The 17251-nt window shown below is 44.5% G+C and overlaps 7 protein-coding genes across 9 annotated transcripts; 3 read left to right on the top strand and 4 right to left on the bottom strand.

The window, feature by feature from the left end:
* Nucleotides 1-615: 615 nt before the first annotated feature.
* On the bottom strand, nucleotides 616-4582 carry LOC6544035 (uncharacterized protein F23B12.7). Its single transcript, XM_001972302.3, has 5 exons — nucleotides 3736-4582; nucleotides 3556-3670; nucleotides 1924-3498; nucleotides 1020-1865; nucleotides 616-954 (listed from the first exon to the last, which is right to left on the bottom strand). Exons 1-5 carry the CDS (start codon nucleotides 4453-4455, stop codon nucleotides 713-715), a joined length of 3498 nt encoding a protein of 1165 aa, XP_001972338.1. The 5' UTR covers nucleotides 4456-4582; the 3' UTR covers nucleotides 616-712.
* Nucleotides 4583-4950: 368 nt separating this feature from the next.
* On the top strand, nucleotides 4951-5916 carry LOC6544034 (probable prefoldin subunit 2). The gene is made up of 2 exons (XM_001972301.3): nucleotides 4951-5266; nucleotides 5369-5916. Exons 1-2 carry the CDS (start codon nucleotides 5136-5138, stop codon nucleotides 5667-5669), a joined length of 432 nt encoding a protein of 143 aa, XP_001972337.1. The 5' UTR covers nucleotides 4951-5135; the 3' UTR covers nucleotides 5670-5916.
* A 107-nt stretch (nucleotides 5917-6023) lies between these two features.
* On the bottom strand, nucleotides 6024-8948 carry LOC6544032 (molybdenum cofactor biosynthesis protein 1). Of its 3 annotated transcripts, none has more exons than XM_026977261.1 (5): nucleotides 8769-8948; nucleotides 8463-8683; nucleotides 8313-8391; nucleotides 7000-7851; nucleotides 6024-6848 (listed from the first exon to the last, which is right to left on the bottom strand). In XM_026977261.1, the coding sequence occupies exons 2-5, from the start codon at nucleotides 8631-8633 to the stop codon at nucleotides 6286-6288; spliced, it is 1665 nt and encodes a 554-aa protein (XP_026833062.1). In that variant the 5' UTR covers nucleotides 8634-8683; nucleotides 8769-8948; the 3' UTR covers nucleotides 6024-6285. The 3 variants fall into 3 exon arrangements, with proteins under 3 accessions (XP_026833062.1, XP_001972335.3, XP_026833064.1); XM_001972299.3 differs by having other exon boundaries at nucleotides 8463-8663; nucleotides 8769-8811; XM_026977263.1 differs by having other exon boundaries at nucleotides 6024-6940; nucleotides 8463-8948.
* Nucleotides 8949-9661: 713 nt separating this feature from the next.
* Nucleotides 9662-10577, top strand: LOC6544031. The gene is made up of 3 exons (XM_001972298.3): nucleotides 9662-9925; nucleotides 10039-10247; nucleotides 10309-10577. Exons 1-3 carry the CDS (start codon nucleotides 9729-9731, stop codon nucleotides 10482-10484), a joined length of 582 nt encoding a protein of 193 aa, XP_001972334.1. The 5' UTR covers nucleotides 9662-9728; the 3' UTR covers nucleotides 10485-10577.
* A 250-nt stretch (nucleotides 10578-10827) lies between these two features.
* On the bottom strand, nucleotides 10828-14603 carry LOC6544030 (protein suppressor of underreplication). Its single transcript, XM_001972297.3, has 4 exons — nucleotides 14266-14603; nucleotides 13752-13951; nucleotides 13509-13687; nucleotides 10828-13394 (listed from the first exon to the last, which is right to left on the bottom strand). The coding sequence occupies exons 1-4, from the start codon at nucleotides 14591-14593 to the stop codon at nucleotides 11213-11215; spliced, it is 2889 nt and encodes a 962-aa protein (XP_001972333.1). The 5' UTR covers nucleotides 14594-14603; the 3' UTR covers nucleotides 10828-11212.
* Nucleotides 14569-15023, bottom strand: LOC113563889. Its single transcript, XM_026976821.1, has one exon. It carries the CDS (start codon nucleotides 14813-14815, stop codon nucleotides 14600-14602), a length of 216 nt encoding a protein of 71 aa, XP_026832622.1. The 5' UTR covers nucleotides 14816-15023; the 3' UTR covers nucleotides 14569-14599.
* Nucleotides 15003-17246, top strand: LOC6544012. The gene is made up of 5 exons (XM_001972295.3): nucleotides 15003-15443; nucleotides 15503-16502; nucleotides 16560-16774; nucleotides 16837-17057; nucleotides 17149-17246. Exons 1-5 carry the CDS (start codon nucleotides 15304-15306, stop codon nucleotides 17196-17198), a joined length of 1626 nt encoding a protein of 541 aa, XP_001972331.1. The 5' UTR covers nucleotides 15003-15303; the 3' UTR covers nucleotides 17199-17246.
* Nucleotides 17247-17251: the final 5 nt, after the last annotated feature.

Below are 17251 nucleotides of genomic sequence, written 5' to 3'. Positions count from 1 at the left end.
CCCAGTCCCAATTCCAATTCACATATCGAACTGTATAAATTTTCGTTAGAGCTGATATAGAAGGAAAATGATGTTGAAGTCATGGTGTAAATTTTAGTATAAAACAAATAACATTTATATTAAAGTTGCCTTCTAACAAGTTGCCTTAGAACACACACAAATGTAAAGCCCAAAAACTGCAAAAAGTCGCAATATAAAAAGTTAAACATACCCTACATTTTATAAGCAAACTCATTTGGCATGAGTTTTTATTGCTGCGATCATTGGCAATCCGTCGTAGTTTAAGATCACTGGCACTATCAACGACCACAGACTCTGCCCAATCTACTTACAAAGGACGCAACAACCAATGGGGGACAACTAGTTAGATGTAAGAATAAAGCAATCAAATCGTATTGAACTCGATTTTTACAGTTCGGCCAAAGCGTTATATGGATTACGGATAGTTATGTTAACCAAACAACCGAAGGAGTTCGATTAACTTTGAAGATACATTGAGGCAAGGAGATGAATTTGAAACTAGTTGCTAGCGGTTAAGTCACCAAAGTCTGTACATAAAACCGATATCAAAATGCAGTTAAAATAAAGCATTTCAAATGATAAGCAAAAGGAGAGTACGTTTTAACTTAATAAAAATTGGTTTTAATCTTGCGTTTGCATATTTACAAATCTAACCATTTACATGGAGTAGAGTTTGATAATCGAGTTTAGTTTAGTGTTTCCGCTTCTTGCCCGCTTTCTGTGGTCTACCACCTTTGGCCGCTGGTTTGCCGGCAAACTTCTTGCCCTTATAGGATTTGGAGTTCGATCGTCGATTTTCTTCCCATTTCAATTGTTTGTCGGAGGACTTGTCCTTGTTGAAAACAGCATTGCTGGTTCCCTGACCCTTAGCCTTAGCCGTTTCCTCCAGCAGCGAAGAGAAGTCATCGGCGGCAGCAAACAGAGAGGACATATCTAACGATGTTGAAAAAAAACAATTACTTTCATGACGAGCAATGAATTCTTAATCGATATCTTACCGTGACTCTGTTTGAGTGTTTTGGCAAAGGTTCGTCCTCCCACCATGTCGCTGGAATCTTTGCGTGATTTTTTGGATCGCGGTGGTGCATCTTCGTCGTCATCCTCTTCGTCTGGACTCTCAGGAGCATCACTGGAATCACTGTCGTCTGGGCCGCCTTCTGAAATCGAGCCTTCATCATCATCGTCGTCGTCGTCGTCAAGTGGTTCCAAATCAATTGAACCCGTTTCATCATCGGACTGATCTTCGCCTTCCATTTCATCGTCCTCATCTTCTGCCAAGTCGTCATCATCCCAGTCGTCATCTATATCATCCATGTCATCTTCCTCCTTGTCAGTTAGCTTCTTCTTTTTCTTGTCCTTGGACTTATCCTTCTTCATTTCGCCGCCCAGCTCCTGCAGGAAGTTTAGCTCCTCTTCATCCTGCTCTTCGTCGACACCTTCCTTGAACTTCTTGCCGAAATACCCATCCAAATAGGCCTCGAACTCATCGTCATCTACTTCGCCCTCCTTCAGGTATTCTTCTCCACCTTCGCCATCGTCTCCCTCTTCTGGGGCCTCCTTTACCTCCTTTTGCTTTTTGTTCTGCGCCACAATTTCCGCCTGTCTGCGTTTATGCTCTAAGAAGTTGAAGATGAACATCTCGTCCTCGGTGCAGTTGGCCTTGGTCAAGGATTTTACTGGTCTTCCCCGCGCTCCATGAGCCATGTATCGCTTGTGTGCCACAGTAGCATTTTCGGCCGCTTGTGAAGCTTCCAGTTTTTTCGGATTCTTAAAGGCGAAACGCTCCAAAAAGTGTGGTAGTCCGAAATCTCTGAGCGGATCACCATAGTAATCAATGCGTGATTCTAAAGAAAGCGAAAAGTTAACAAAAGGATATGAAAGGAAACCACAAGGAATACTCACGCTGAAGGATCTGCTCGGCGAAGACCTGAACGGTGGGATGGTAGTGTTGCCGTAGCAGCAATAGTTCGTAGCGGAGCGCATAGGCAGCTCCTGCAAAAGCGGGCACTCGATGGTATGGATCGTACTTACAGGAATCAATATCCCGCACCTTGGCTTCTGTGGCAGTCACACTGGCATGATGCCACGAGGATGCACCTGACTTGACACCATCCTCTGCCTTCTCTTCCAATGAATTGGAGGCTTTAGTATTATCTGCCTCCTCTTTGACATCCTCGTAGATCTCCTCATCGTCGCTACCGAACTTGTCCAGATCCGCACTGACTGGTATGAGAACTTTGGAACCTTCTTCCACTTCCTCTGAAGCTCCGGTGCCGCCAATTAGCTCACGGCGCATGCGCAGCAACTTGTGGATGACGATTAAGCAACCTGCTGCAATGTGGGGAGGAGTGTATAGAGTCAACTGCAGCAGGCGCTTCACGAATGCCTGGGCCCTGGCCACATGATTGTCGATGTGGATGGCACGATGTACAATATGCAGTAGATGAGCCGCCGTTTTACTACCCACATTAATGAGGTTCAAATCCAACAGCTTTACGTACAAAGCATTATAAAACCGATCCGATTTCTCAGTTTTAACTGCAACCAGTTGCAGCAGCAGACCGAGAGTCTGTACAGCGACCCTGATGTCCGCCAAATGGACCAACCGGTAGATGGTGTCCTGCATTTCCTTGGTGAGTAATTCACCGTTGCTATCCTTTGCCGGTTTAGCCTCTACGATAGCCTTTTGCAAGCACCGCAGAATGGCCTGCATGGTCCTATTATTTACGGCTCCCTTCTGAACAAGAACCTTGAAGAGGGCAAAGCATATATTGACCAACTTGGTGCAGACTTCGGGCCGGCCAGAGGGTGCGATGCTGGAGAGGAAGCACAGAGCAAAGTGCTGTGCTCGCTCGGAAATGTTGTTGCGGAAAAGTAGTTTCTCCGCTTCCGCCACAATGACGCCGCACATGTTGGGATGTTTCTGGGCCACCTCGCTGAGGTGATGCAATGCCTTGGATGCGATCTTGGCGATGGGATCGCCCAGTTTGTTCACCAGCATGGTTAGCAGCAGTTGCTCCTTTTCGGGAGCATAGGCCAGCAGCCTGGCGGCTGCCACAATGGAGGAGTTCTTATTGTGTTCCTGTCCAGTCTGCAAGCCCTGCATCACGTTTTTCAAGAACTCGTGGTACTGGTCCTTTAATTCGCTTTCGAAATGCCAGTACGCATAAATACGCCGCTTCTGTTCGTTGCGTAAATTCTCATCCTTTTTCAGCTTTTTCCAATCAGCTCCACGTGTGTGCACCGCCAGGAGTTTTCTGTTTGGTGGGAGGAGCACCTCCTGCCACAAATCCGTAAGCACTGCAATCACATCATTGCTGGCCTTGTTGGAGATCTTGCAGAAGCCAATTAAAGTGGTCAATGCTTCCAAATTGCCTAGTGGATTGCTCGTAACCAGTAGGGCTCCAGCATTGGCCCGATCCTTTGCAGTACCCTTGTGCAGAGCGGTTTGCAACCAGCGAGCATCCGAGGGATTGCCTAAAGATAAGATAATAGCATTCTTTTCTTAATACTTAAGAAAATAGCAGGTCTTACGTTTATTAAAAGTTATCTTCTCCGCCTCAAAGGAATTCTTGCAGAGATTGTAGAGCTCTAGCTGATCGTTCTCCTTCATGTCCAGTACCTCATCAGTAGATGGATAGTCGGGATGCTAAGATACATAAGTGTTAACTATAAATGACTTATTTTACAGAATTTTGTTTAGTTTCAACATACCACATGATACCACTTCTTTTGGGACTCCTCGTCTTCATCTATTTTTGACTGATATTTGTTGTGCTTTTTGGATATGGAGTCCCCGAGTTCCTCATCACTGTCTCCATCGCTATCGGATACATTTTTCCCAGCTCCATCTTCATCAAACTTGATTCGTTGAGGCTTTTTGAAGTTCTCCGTGGACTCTCCGTCGTCTCCAAACTTGATTTTTTGGGACTTCTTGGCTGGTCCCATCTTTTTGTTGAAAGAATTTGGAGTTACTTCATCTTCTCTATCATCAGTTAACTTTATTTTATTGACGAAGTCCGACTTTTGACCATTATGTTTCAAGTTCTTTTTGTTAAAAGGTTTTTGAGGTACAGCTTCTCCATCCTCTCCAAATTGGATTTTCTGTGGTTTTGGACCATTTTTATGATTTTGGTTGAACGATTTGGAAGTTACTTGTTCTCCATCATCACCGAACTTTATTTTCTGTGGCCTTTTTGAAAAATCGGGCTTTTGGTGGTTCTTATTAAAGGATTTACCACTCGCCGATTTTCCATCCTCTCCAAACTTAATTTTCTGCGGCTTTTTCACCTGTTCCTTGCCTTGAAATTTTGGCCTATGTGGGTAGTCTTTTTTGTTTTGATTAACTACCGCGTCGTCGGACTCATTAAACACGACTTTTTTATTTTTGGACGGTCCACCAAACTGCACACCTGTGGCCACTGCTGCCGGCATGATTTTATATGGTTATATATCAGAAACAATCATTAAATAAAATAAACTTCGTTAGAAACAACTCGCACGTGTATTCAAATTTGGCATTCACCGCGAAACGTAGGCAACATATGGTTTCCCGCCTATCGATTGCATTCACCGGGAAAAGTCGCCTACGTAGTGACGAATTTCATTGTCTTTATTCCATTATATATTGTATTAAAATCTAAAAACCTAAACCTATTTCAAAAATTAATAATTTAATCCATAATTACTTTTATATTCGACTTTGGCTTTGATTATAAATGGGTTTAGAGTTTTGTATGGTATTAAGTTTTTATTATCTGGTTCACTAGTTAAAAACAAAATTTTAAAATACCAAAATAGGATTAATATACAAGTATAATCTATTTATAATTATTTTATAAATATTTATAATATAATTGTATAATAACTATTTATAATTATTTTATATAAAGGTAACGAAAGATGTGCTATATTTACATTTACAGTTACACCATTTTGCCACATTACATACAAGGTCTCACTGCCATTACGCGATTGGGATTTATTAGGACGTTTTTCGCATAGTCCTCGTGTTCGCCGTCGTATTTTGAAAGAAAATCGCAAATTATCGCGTATTTGAAGCGATTATCCAGGCCTAGATTTCGAAGGGGTCCTTTTGGAGAGCGAGCATTGTGATGAGCACCGAATCGGCAAAGCCGGCACTCAGCCAGGAGGCCATTGTGGCGCAGTTCCAACAGCTGCGCAATGATCAGCGCAATTTGGCCAACAGTTTAAATACGCTCGAAATGGATTTGAGGGAACACAAGTGAGTCACCAGGGTCTCAAAGATGGTTGACCGTCTGATAGGACCTTGGGCAAGTGGGAGAATCCCTGCTGACACCCAGTTATAACCCATAATACTCCCCAGAACTGTGATAGAAACTCTGGAGGCGGCAGATCCCGAACGGAAATGCTTTCGTCAAATTGGCGGTGTGCTGTGCGAAAGAACCGTAAAGGAGGTACTGCCGCAGCTGGTGGAGAACAAGGACTTCATCGCCAAGACCATCGTGATGGTCACTAATGACCTAAGCAAAAAGGGCAGCGAGCTGAACAAATTCAAGGAGGAGCACAACATCAAGATTCGCGGAGAGCACCTGGGCGGCGAGGGGGCCAAGGGCGCGGATGCGGAGGGCAAGGCGGAGAACCGTAATGTCCTGGTGTCCAACTAGGAGCGATTGATTACCTCACCACACCGTATTTATTGTGTCTATGTTGAGAGGGAACTCTGCCAGGATTTGCGAGCGATAATCCGCGTTTATTGAACACTTCTAATGTTGTATGTACTTCTAGCTGTAAGGCGCAGTTCGCGACACGCCTCCAATCGCACCTTCACACCAACACTATCCATCAATTCCCCCATTTAAACTTAACCCACTCTGGCCACGAATTAAAGAGACCTTAAACTTCAGATTGAAATTAGTCATGTGTCGTGTGATTCATTTAAAATCTGCAATTGGATTTCCACCCCACTGACTGGAAACAAATACTACATAAATGAAGTTCGAATTACGCAACTAATTATCCATTTAAAACATCTGTTCAGAAATATTTGTATTGGTACGTTAGTCAAATTAGTTTCCTATTAGGAAGTGTTTTTTCTACATGTTTACATTTATGTATCCTTGCTTCTTAGAAAGTCTTTCAATTTAATATTTGTGGGTAAATCTAGTAAGCAGTAGTTTATTTTCCATTCCCCGTAACGCGGTTTAGCTACTTAATTATTTAAAGGAATCCGGTCAGTCAGGGATTACCTCATTCTACCTCTGGAACAATTCCATTTTCCGACTAATCCCTCCGGAAGTCCTTTTTTCCGCCGGATTTGCTTAGCAGGCGGACATTGGTGATGCAGATATCGTGGGAAACAGCCTTGCACATGTCGTACACAGTTAACGCAGCCACTGAAACTGCGGTTAGTGCCTCCATCTCGACTCCAGTTTGGCCGGAACAGCGAACGGATGCCTCCAGCCGCACTGATTTTTCGGTTTGGAGAAGAGTGGCCTGCACTCTAACGGAGGACAAGATGATGTTGTGACACAGCGGTATCAGTTCGGCTGTTCGCTTAGCGCCCATTATGCCAGCAATTTGGGCTACGGTCAGAACATCTCCCTTGGCCACTTGATTGTCGGCTATAAGCTGGGTGAGTTTCTCACCGACCTGGACAGTGGCCTCTGCACGAGCTAATCTTGTGGTTGAAGGATTTGCGCCCACATCCACCATTTGGGCCTTGCCCTGGCCATCGACATGGGTTAGTCGGCTGTAATTTCGGGCCTGGAGCTGCAGCCTTGAAGTATGATATGCGTGGTGATACAAATAAGGATGAAGATGATGATGGAGTCTTGGCGCAGCATCTGCAACGGGAGAGGGAAGAGAGTGTGGTATGTCTACTAGCCGCCAATGAGTATCATGGGCCGGTTCTCCATCTGCGACAGATTGAGCATGCCTGCGAAGGAGTACCAAGGTCTGAGGACTTTCTACTTTTGATTCGGGATCGCAACTCACCTGCATGCTGTTTCTTCTTGCGCTGGACAGCTGCCCCAATGAGATCCACCAACTGTTCCTCGCTAACATTTTCATTTCGCATGGCATCTCTCAACGAGAATTCTTTGTTGCCAAACAAGCACACCTTTATGTTCCCATCCGCAGTAAGTCGCAATCTATTGCAGGTGCCACAAAAGTGTTCCGTCATGGAGGTGATGAAACCAACCTGACCCTTGAATCCCGGAACTGCATAAGCCTTGGAAGTGTCATTGGGTCCATTGGGAAGGGCCTTGAAGTCTGGCCAGCTTTGTTGGATGGTTTGCAGGGTATCTTTGTATGAAATAAGCCTTTCTGTATGCCACTTATTTCCAGAGAAAGGCATGTACTCTATGAATCGCACATCTACGGGACGATCCCTGGTGAACTCGACGAAATCACAGATTTCATCCTCGTTGAAATCGCGCATAAGGACGCAGTTCACCTTGGGTCTATAGCCCAATTGGACAGCTAGATCAATGCCAGCTATCACCCGCTCCCATCCTTTTCTCCTGGTGATCTTCTCAAACCGATCCCTTTTCAGCGTGTCCAAACTGATGTTAAGGTTATCTAGTCCAGCTCTCTGGAGCGGCAGAAGCAGGCGGGTCAGCACCAGGCCATTGGTGGTAATTCCCACTTGCTCCAGTTGGGGTAGCGCTTTCATTTGGGCCACGATCTCCACTATATCCCTCCGCACCGTGGGCTCTCCGCCGGTTAGGCGGATTTTTCGCACTCCCTGCTCCACGAAAATCCGAGCTAGACGAAGGATTTCCCCGGTGGTCAGGAGATTGTTTTTGGGCTGCAGCTGAACGCCTTCAGCGGGCATGCAGTAGTCGCCTAAAAATATAAAAACATTATAGTCACAATACCATTTTGGAATTGGTATTTTATGTTAACACATGATTTCAAATTTTATTTAAAAGAATACATAACTATGATATGTTTGTAAGCATAGAAGTTTCTCGAATTCAACATTAAGTTATCCAATTTCAATTGGATATTGTTTGCTATCAGCAATTGAAATCAGAAACCTTGTTTGAGTCGCCAAAATGAATTGATTACAATAGAATTCCCAAACTGAAATTAGAACATCTGCTCTAAGTTGGCAACAAATGGGTCAATATGGGTGCTCCATATCTATAATGTCCGCAGTTGTGCGTGTCTAAGACTCGAACTTCGCCACATTATTCAATCAAGGCTGGGATCCACTTCATAGCGAGCATTATCAAATAGGTAAAACAATAACAGGCCAAAACTGATAAGGGTCGAAAGCATATGTAGATACTACGTGTACTTACATCGCAGGTTGCAGCGTTCGGTTAGGGAAATTCTCAAGTAGGTATGATGTCGGCCAAAGGAATCCGTCAGTGGCGAGTTCTGGGGAAATTCCGATCAGCGAAATCAAAACCAAAATCGAATCTTTGGATCTACCAATGCGGAGTACTCACCTTTCTCTGCACCTGTTTCTCCGGCTCCACTGGCTGAACACTTGCCGTGGCCAGCTTCAGGTAACCGGTTGTGGCCTTCAGCCGGATACCTCCTCTCGCAATTGAAGCCACCTCGCCCGCGCGATTCTCCTGACCCAACAATCGAATCGCGTGTCTGGCCAGTAGCCGCATGTTTTCTTAAATTGATTAATGTTCTCTGAGCTAAAACGAATCCAAAACGGCTACAATTGGCTTACGTAAGCCGGCAATTTGCGGGGGGGCACGAGCTGTTGAGGAATCGTTTGTTGTTGGAGCGATGAGACCTACCGATTTCGGACAGCCGGACTGTGATAAGCAATTACATATGCTCACGGGAGTCCTATGGCTATGTTATATCTGTATGAACACCGCCGATTCCCAGGGCTCCGCTCCGAATTCAACTGCACCCGGCGAGCGTTGTTTATAAACTAAATGGAGAGTGGCGATCATATGGACGCAGCTTTCGCCATTCGCCAAAGCTTTCTGGTGCCAGTGTTAGGCAGCATTTGAAATCGTTTGGGGGGTTGATTGGGGAGATGTTGGGGCTCCAGGGGGCTGATGCTCCAGAGCTTTGACCTGCGAAAACCCATCAGACTGCTTGGAATGGCAACAAGTGGAAGTGCTTGCACAGCAAATTAATGAAATGTTTACCATGCTTAAGACCCATTTCATTTCATTTAATTACTTTCTACTTGCTACTTTGAAATACAGAAGTAATGCCTAGCATGTAGTTAAAATAATGATATAAATCAATGAAAAGCGAATTTGTTGCTCCTATAAATATTCAAATATCGTAGCATCTAAATTTTAAATTCAAATAGTTTCTGTTCTAAGAGATTTTCTAATTTTAGCTGGCCTTTTAATTTGTATTTACCCAACCCAAACCATACAAAATATTCAAAGGCTAACATTTTTTTACTTAAGGAGGTTATGGTGTATGGCTTTATGGTGTAGATCCAGTTCGGTAATCATTCTAAAGTATTTCTCCAACAAAAGTGTATACCCTGCATACCAACCAAACTCTCCTCGAAAGAAGAATGAAACAGCCGCCGCTGTACTTAAGATCCCTTTTTGTTTATCTTTCTCTTCGCGCTGCGGAACTGGCGCTCTTTACCCCTTTGCGGCTGATATCCAGAATATTTGTGGTGAATTCTCTAGCACATGTTCATTTGAAATTCGAATAGGCCGACATGTACACACAATAATCGCCAGTCGTCGTCGGAAATCCATCCAGCACAGAACCAACCAATGATGCACCGTCCTCGTCTGTGGAATATTAAGCGGGCATCGATCCTCTTTAGCGTCGCCCTGCTGCTCTATGTGTTCGTGTTCTCCAGTGGCTATCAGAAGTACCAGATCGAGGGCATTATCAAGCGGAGCCAACCGGAAAAGGTCTGGGAGTATGTGGCGGATTTTAACAAGATGCGGCTGCTGAACCCCACCATGTAAGGGAGACTCCTTATCCGAACTTCCGATCAATTTAGTTCTGCACGTTCTGCGTTCTCCAGTTTACACTACTTTAATAAATTGATACCATACAATTTCCCATCCCACACAGCTTGAACTTCAAGATCCTCGCTGATCATGGCCACGCCCACGACTGGCGCTACACGGTGCAGTATACAGAGAGACTATCTCATTGGCCATACTGGCTGAATACGGCCACGGCCAAATACGTGGTCACCAAGTCAATGCCCGGAGTATCGCCCGTGGCCTATGTTATCAAGTCCACGCATGAGACCTGCTTCTTTGCCGGATTCTACTGCCGTAAGATGGCTAGAAAGTGATTTGGAAGCACTCGGTAATCATAAATGATTCTCTTTTGCAGTGCAATCACTAAGTGAATTCACATTCAGGAGCGCCAATGGTGATACCTTTGCCCAGGAGAATATACAGTATCAGTGTCCGCCATTTTTGGGCGGTATGTGCAGGCGGGAGCTGGAGTTCCAGCGCCAGGCGGTGATGCACAACCTAACAATAATATTCGGAAAACAGAGAGGATAGCATCCCAAGACGCAGCTATATATATAAATAGGTAATTGACTAACCTACCAAAAATCTGTACTTTACACGCAATACTTTGTTTTCGTATGTAAACGCTTTGTTTATTTCATGAAAATAAAAAATTACATTGTACTTGTACCTAAAAACGATATTCTTCGTTACTTAAAAATTGTTTAATACACTTTGTAATGCGTATTGAAATAATTTAACTAAGCACACGCCTAACTACTGGCATTTATCAGGGGCACATGTTGGAAAATGAAATGAGAAACTATAAAAACTTCTGAACTTTAGTAACTGAAGAACTTGCACGCGTCTACTAAAAATTTATCAATGATATCTACTTACAAGATACTTTATTCAATAATGTATAACCGATAGTATACAGTGTCTTTACAAGTTTATCGTGAAATAGTCTTCAAAATGTGCACAAAAGATAGAAATTTAACTAAATTGGCTAGTTAATGGCTCAGACGGACTACGCTACTTGATTTACAACTTACTAAATAGTCATTCGTCCATGTTTGGATGCTGTTAACTGTTGCTTGGCTTTTGATTCCATACTATACGTTATATTTTCACGACCCAATATTTGGTTTTTTGTTTCATTTTCAATATATAGCTCAGAAATCCGTTCACGGAAATATTACTGATATCCACAAAGCAGGACGATACCTTGCCGAATTGGATTTTGTCTCCACAATCGATTGCTGTTCTGATCCGGATCATTACTTGAACAGTTCCAATCGCTTCCTTTTGGTGGGTCCTGTGGCTCCACCACTTCTCGCCGTTCGCGTTTGACATGCTGCTGCACTTGTGGAAGGATTTACCGGGGTACTCGGTGCGCTAACCGATTCCACGGAGCTGGTCTGTGAGGCTCCTCCTCCGAAGACCGAGCCAAACCAGCGCGTTAACTTCGTGGCTTGAGTGGTTCTTGCACCATGTTTCGGGGATTTGGGGGACTTGCGAAGCGATGCGACGATGGAGTTGCGATTACCATTAGAAGGCTGCGTTCGCTCCTGGGTAATTCCAGAACCAATCAAGTAATTTGTGATTTTATTGGCCTGCGTCGGCCTGACGGACTGTTGATCCTGTTGCACGGGCGAGACCTCTCCAGAAGCGTTCAACCTCATGCGACTGCCAAACTGCCCATTGTTCGTTATCTCAAAGAAGTCATCTTCCAGGAGAGTTACTCTTCTCTGCGTAAAGGTAGTTGTTGCATCATCTTTCTGGATCAGTGGCAAGGTAGGCAAGACTTTGGGACTAGTTTTAGACGACTGCTGTTGTCGTGGCTCGAACATTTGCTCTAGGATATCCAAACACGAGCGATCTCGCTTCTTTTTTGGCGCTGGTATAGTTACTTTCGCATGCTGCTGCTGAAACTGCTTCACCTCAGAGCCAAAGATCTTGAAGCCTTCGAAGGGCGATGAGGGTCGTGGCTGCGCCAGAGGAATCTGTGAGAGATCAGAGGATATGCTAAACAGATCTGGAGATTTGTTGGTGGCACTCCTCTTAGCCTGTGGTAGACCCAATCCCCCGCCAAAGCTTGAATTGACAGGCGCGTCGGGTTTGCGTTTTCTTTTTAACGCCTTGGTGCGACGACTCTGCGATGGATCCTGCGGGGAACTCTCATCGTGGGAGCTGTTGATCACCACTGTTTCAACTTGATCTTTGAAAAGCGGAATAGCCACCACTTCAGAGTCGTTAAGCAAATTGTGAGTAGACGGCAAGGTTAGAAGCATAGGAGTTTGTTGGGGCGTGAAAGGCACCCGGAAAGCTGGTGACTCAATGGCATCCAAATCGTCTGGGATACGCTGAGCACATTGCATGTACTCCGAGGACAAAGAGCTACCACTGAGAACTTGAGGAGTAGGTGGCAAGGGCTTTGAATTCGGCTTAGTCTTTGACTTCCCTAAAGTTTCCGTCAGCGTTTTGCACTTTCTCGGACGTCCAGGTTTTCGTTTCGGAGTTTCTTGAGCAGGCTTGTCCACGGTCTTTATTTTCTTTTTCTGCTCGGGTTTAGCCTTTGCCTTGGACTCCTGCTTCACTATTCGTTTGCTAGTTTTGGGTGTTTGGTTCCCCTCAGCCTTGATTCTTCTTGGAAAGTTACGCTTGGCATCATCAAGTACGTGGTGCTTCAAGTACTTGCTGTTTATTTTTGATTCAGCGGATCGTGTTAGGCGCTGCATTCCTCTTGTAGCTGGGCGACCCACATCCATTGGCTGTTTTGTCCGATTTTTTCTTCTAGCTGAGGGCTCTGTTTTGGGCGTTATGATCGCAGTAGTGGCTCCAGACGGGGCTGGTGTGCTTAGAGCATCTAGGGAAACCCTTAAAAGTCGCACATTAAGTCTTCTTGTCTTGGGTGTAAAATGAACGGTAGCCGCACGAGTACTCTTTCTTGGCGGCATTGTCAACCCTTCATCATCCTTTTCGGAATCGGTGAGATCTGCTTCTTTGCACGGTGACGGTTTCTTGCTACATTTCTTCTTTGATTTCGTCCTTGGCGATTTATTTACTAAGGGCGTTCGATTCGGCGGTGTATTTGGAGGAGTCACAATCTCACAATCATCGCTGGATACAACTAATACCGGGTTTTCATTTGCTACGGGATCTACGGTTATGGGTTCATCGTCAGATTCGGAGGACTCAAATATCAGGGGTGACATTGCCACAACATCATCTACGCTATGCTCGGATATCCTATCCGATTCTTCAACGAGCACAGTTTCATTTTGCTGAGGCGGATTGTTTTCTATGGAAGCGACTGTAGAGCACACCTCTGAGCCACTTAATGTGCTCTGGCTGTTTTTAGAGGCCAACCAGAGATTCAGATTGTGCTTGTATTGCTCCGGTGCGACAAGTGGCAGGGTCTTGTCGAATTGATGACGGAAACGACGCAGACGAAAGTCCCTAAAAATTATACAAGTTATTTTAATACATGACTATTCCAGTCAAGTGCAACAATGAAACTAATCGGAGTTGCGCATAGATAAGATAGATCCATCTGGTTACTGGGTCACCTACTTGATATACTCGCTGAGGAATCCGCGCTGCTTGTAGTATTCCTCGAGATCTATGCGCTTGCTGAATACCTCCTTTGGATCTGGCAGGTGGAATTTGCGATCGAACCTTGAAAAGCTTTTGTACTGATGCTCTAGTCGGTCGCCCAGTCGTAAAACATTGTAGAGCAACTTCACGTCGGACTGCAAAGGGAGAAACCATATAAACTAAAATGATATAAACCAAATTATGAATGCATTGCCTCACCGTAATGTCAACACTAGAGATAAGAACGTTTACCCGTCCCTCGAATTGCTTCAGCAGCATGGAAGTACAAAAGCTGTTGTTCAGCGAGTGCCCCCGATTATCCACCATAATGTAGTCGAACTTGAGGCGACTGAGATCTCCAATGCTCCGTAGTTGGCTCCATTTCGCCAGGTAAACGCTGTGCGGCGAGTCTGTGGTGTCTGTAAAGACGGAAAGTACGTGTTAGTGAAGTAATCATAACTATAAGATACATTTTCAGAGAGTTGTTTGATAAAATAGGGAAATACAACGGATGGTTGAATTAAACTTCAACTAAACCTAAGATATTTTTAGCAATTAAATAAATACATATATGGCACATTAGTCAAGTAATAGTATTTAAATGGAATCGCCTTATTTCAAAATGCTGTGAAATTACGATTAGGAATTAATCATAAATGTGAATCATTTACAATTTGTTTAAGTAACACTCGTAGCAATTTATCAACGAATCTATTTAAGTATCAGGCATTACCGTGCACCCCTTGAATGATGTACACTTGGAGGTCAGTGAGAGTGTCCAAATGGAATCGCCAACCGGTGAGCAGTTGCTCATCGTTCTGGAGAACCACAAGTGTTTTCTTGGCGGGTGGAAGCGCACTTAGTAGTGCCGCCACCGTGGCGACTTTTCCAAGACCACTCTCATCATTTAAGATGCAGAACTCGCGCTTTGCCAGCCGATCGTAGACGAAGCGCACTGCATCCAGCTGGAAGCTCTTGAGGTACTGCGTCACGTGGCTCGTGACCAGTGTCTCCGCTGAGAGCCGCAACTCCGGCGTTTGTTCGGATACGAAGTGATACATGATCCTTCAGAGATTTCGATGGTGTGCGTGATGCAGGGCCAGATAGACGGCCACCAGGATGTAGAACAGCTGCAGATACGAGAAGATCACGAACATCGAGAATGAACCATTAATCATTTTTCGCGCCGCAGACGGCCCATCAAATTCGTTATTCTCCGGATGCAGTATGTCCACCACGTTGTAGTTGTTGTTGATGATGACAGGATGTTGAATCTCGTACATGTGTTGAAACGGTTAAAGCTTCTACGTATTCGGAGGACAAGTGTCGTCCTTTTCGGGAAATCGGATTAGCCGCTGTTGGTCATGGCGGGGGCTTAACAATCAAGAAGAAAATATTATTTTTGGCTCCAATTTTATTTCACCATTCACGCGGAGCCGGCTGCGTCCAGTTGGCGCGATCAGCTGTCGCAGCCCGGTAGTGTTGGCAAACGTAGCAATGGCTAGAAAGATTCGAAACAAAATTCTTGTGGGGATATAAAGCAAAATACAAAAAAAATAACTGGATTCGTACGCATTTAGTAAAATACACAAGGTTGAAAACCTCTAACAAGTAAGATGTTTTGCATTCAAATTATTTTTGCTGCAAACAAATTTGTTCAAGGGCTTCATGTTAATAGCTAGATTTAGCTCATCACTGCTTAAACTGTTGTGATTTTTTGCGGGGTTTGCTTCGCTCGGAATTTGTTTAAATTAATTCGGACTTGGCTGCCATGGCAGTTGCAAAGAAGGAAAAGTCTGAGGCAAAAAAGAAAAGTCCCGAAAAGGGAAAGCAGCAGAAAGCCAAAGTTACTCCCGTCACACCGCCAGCAAATGTAAAACAAAGAACTGTGGTCACCCCTTGGCGAGACACGTGCGTAGTCCAAATGTAACAACAAACCCACTCCGATGATACAAACATTACGTTTTCAGGCTGGAATTCAATACAACGTACAACTGGTTGTTTGGAAAATCCAACACACCAGACACACGGCGTCAAGCACTCAGTAAAATCCGCATATGGGGCCTGCGAAGAGGAAATCTCTGCCCGGCAGCGGTATTGGCCACATCAGTGCTGATCCAGGCGCAATTGGAGGACCGGGAGGGCAGCTCCAAAATACAGGAAACCTATGCCAGTGCCTTTACACGATTCTACAACTTTATGTCCTCCATAATACAGGGGCACAACATGACCAGCATGTACGAAACGGCCAAGGAACTAGGCCTCCAGTCGTTCATCGTTGATCTGCGTCACTTGTGCGCCCACGGACAAGAGCTGCCGCCCGTGGAGGTACTGCGAAACACCTCGGATCATTGTCTGGAGTGGCTGCGCACCTACTACTGGCTGCCACACAAGGAAACCATGTCCAATTTGGATGCCGGGAAACTGCAACGCAAGGACAAGCTTAAGTTCGAAAAGGCAGTGACACATCTTCTAGAGATCTACGATTTGACCCTGGAATGCCATTTCAAGGGAGCCGAGAAATTGAAGGCCATCAGCAAGCTAAAATCTAGTGTCGAATTCAATAAGATTCGTGTCTACTCCTCCAGCAAGAAGGCGAAGACATCAAAAGAAATACTCAGTGCGGTGTTAAGTGATCTAAGTGCGCTGGTCAAAAAGGAATCATCATCAATGAAGGATTTGCTGGATATATATACGAACTGCCTGCTTAAAATGGAATACTTTCTTGGCGTTGGCCTGCAAATCGATGACAACGAGGATGCCCTCATTGCAGCCACACAGGGACTCTTCCGGTTGTTGGCCGTGCAGGGATATATCGAAAAAGTGTTTGTGGCCCTAGTTCAACTGACTGAAAACGAAAACGAGTCGGAGCAAAGGCGATTGGGAGCCAGTTACTGGGCAACGAAAATGGTGGAAACCTTTGGAATGCTGTTCCGTATGAAACGCATGTACAAAGCGGAACTGGATTTGGTCAGTATTAATATGGTGTTCCCTAAAGATGAATACTAAATATTCTTTATTTTTCAGAACGATAAACTGAAACCAGCGGATTTTGCCACCCTTAACACAGATAAGCTTTCAAAAACAATGCGCAGTCTGTTAGTGCACTCAAATGTGGATCCCTCGGTTACCCTTATTTTTGGAGACAATCCCAAAAAGTCCAGGTCTTTGGTTTTTGAGCGCGAATTTATTATGCAACGCGTTGCTCCATTTAGTAAATACTCAGCGCCCATTCTAAAAGGGTAAGCATAAATTTGTTGTGGCTTTCCTGGCTCTTGCAATAATGAGATTGCCTATTCCTTAGATTACTACCGCTGGCAGATCCTCCATTCAGCAAGACGCAAATTGCGGATTTAACCAAACTCTGCGATACTAGGTTGCAGGAATTTGAACCGGACGAACCCATGGACGAAGATAGTTCTTCAGAAGAGAGCTACAACCTAGACTATCTGGAAAAACTTTTAGGACAAGCAGCTGAAAGCAATGCGCAGACATCAGACTTGGGAGTTTGGCAACTAGAAAAGCGTAAGTATCTTAAACTGCTTAAATGTGCTTTAAACAAACATTATGTGAAAATGAATTAATTATAGCTTTTACTGTACTTTGCTATTTTCAGATTACGATTGGTCCAAATGTGCATTGGGTGTGCTGCCTTGGGCTCAATAAATATGCAGTTTAATATTAGATAAAGGAAATAATAAAAAACAGTACTAGATTCA

Source organism: Drosophila erecta, unplaced genomic scaffold (assembly GCF_003286155.1).
Source record: "Drosophila erecta strain 14021-0224.00,06,07 unplaced genomic scaffold, DereRS2 tig00000021-arrow-pilon, whole genome shotgun sequence".
NCBI classification, from domain to species: domain Eukaryota; kingdom Metazoa; phylum Arthropoda; class Insecta; order Diptera; family Drosophilidae; genus Drosophila; species Drosophila erecta.
This window is presented reverse-complemented; position numbering and strand designations above follow the sequence as displayed.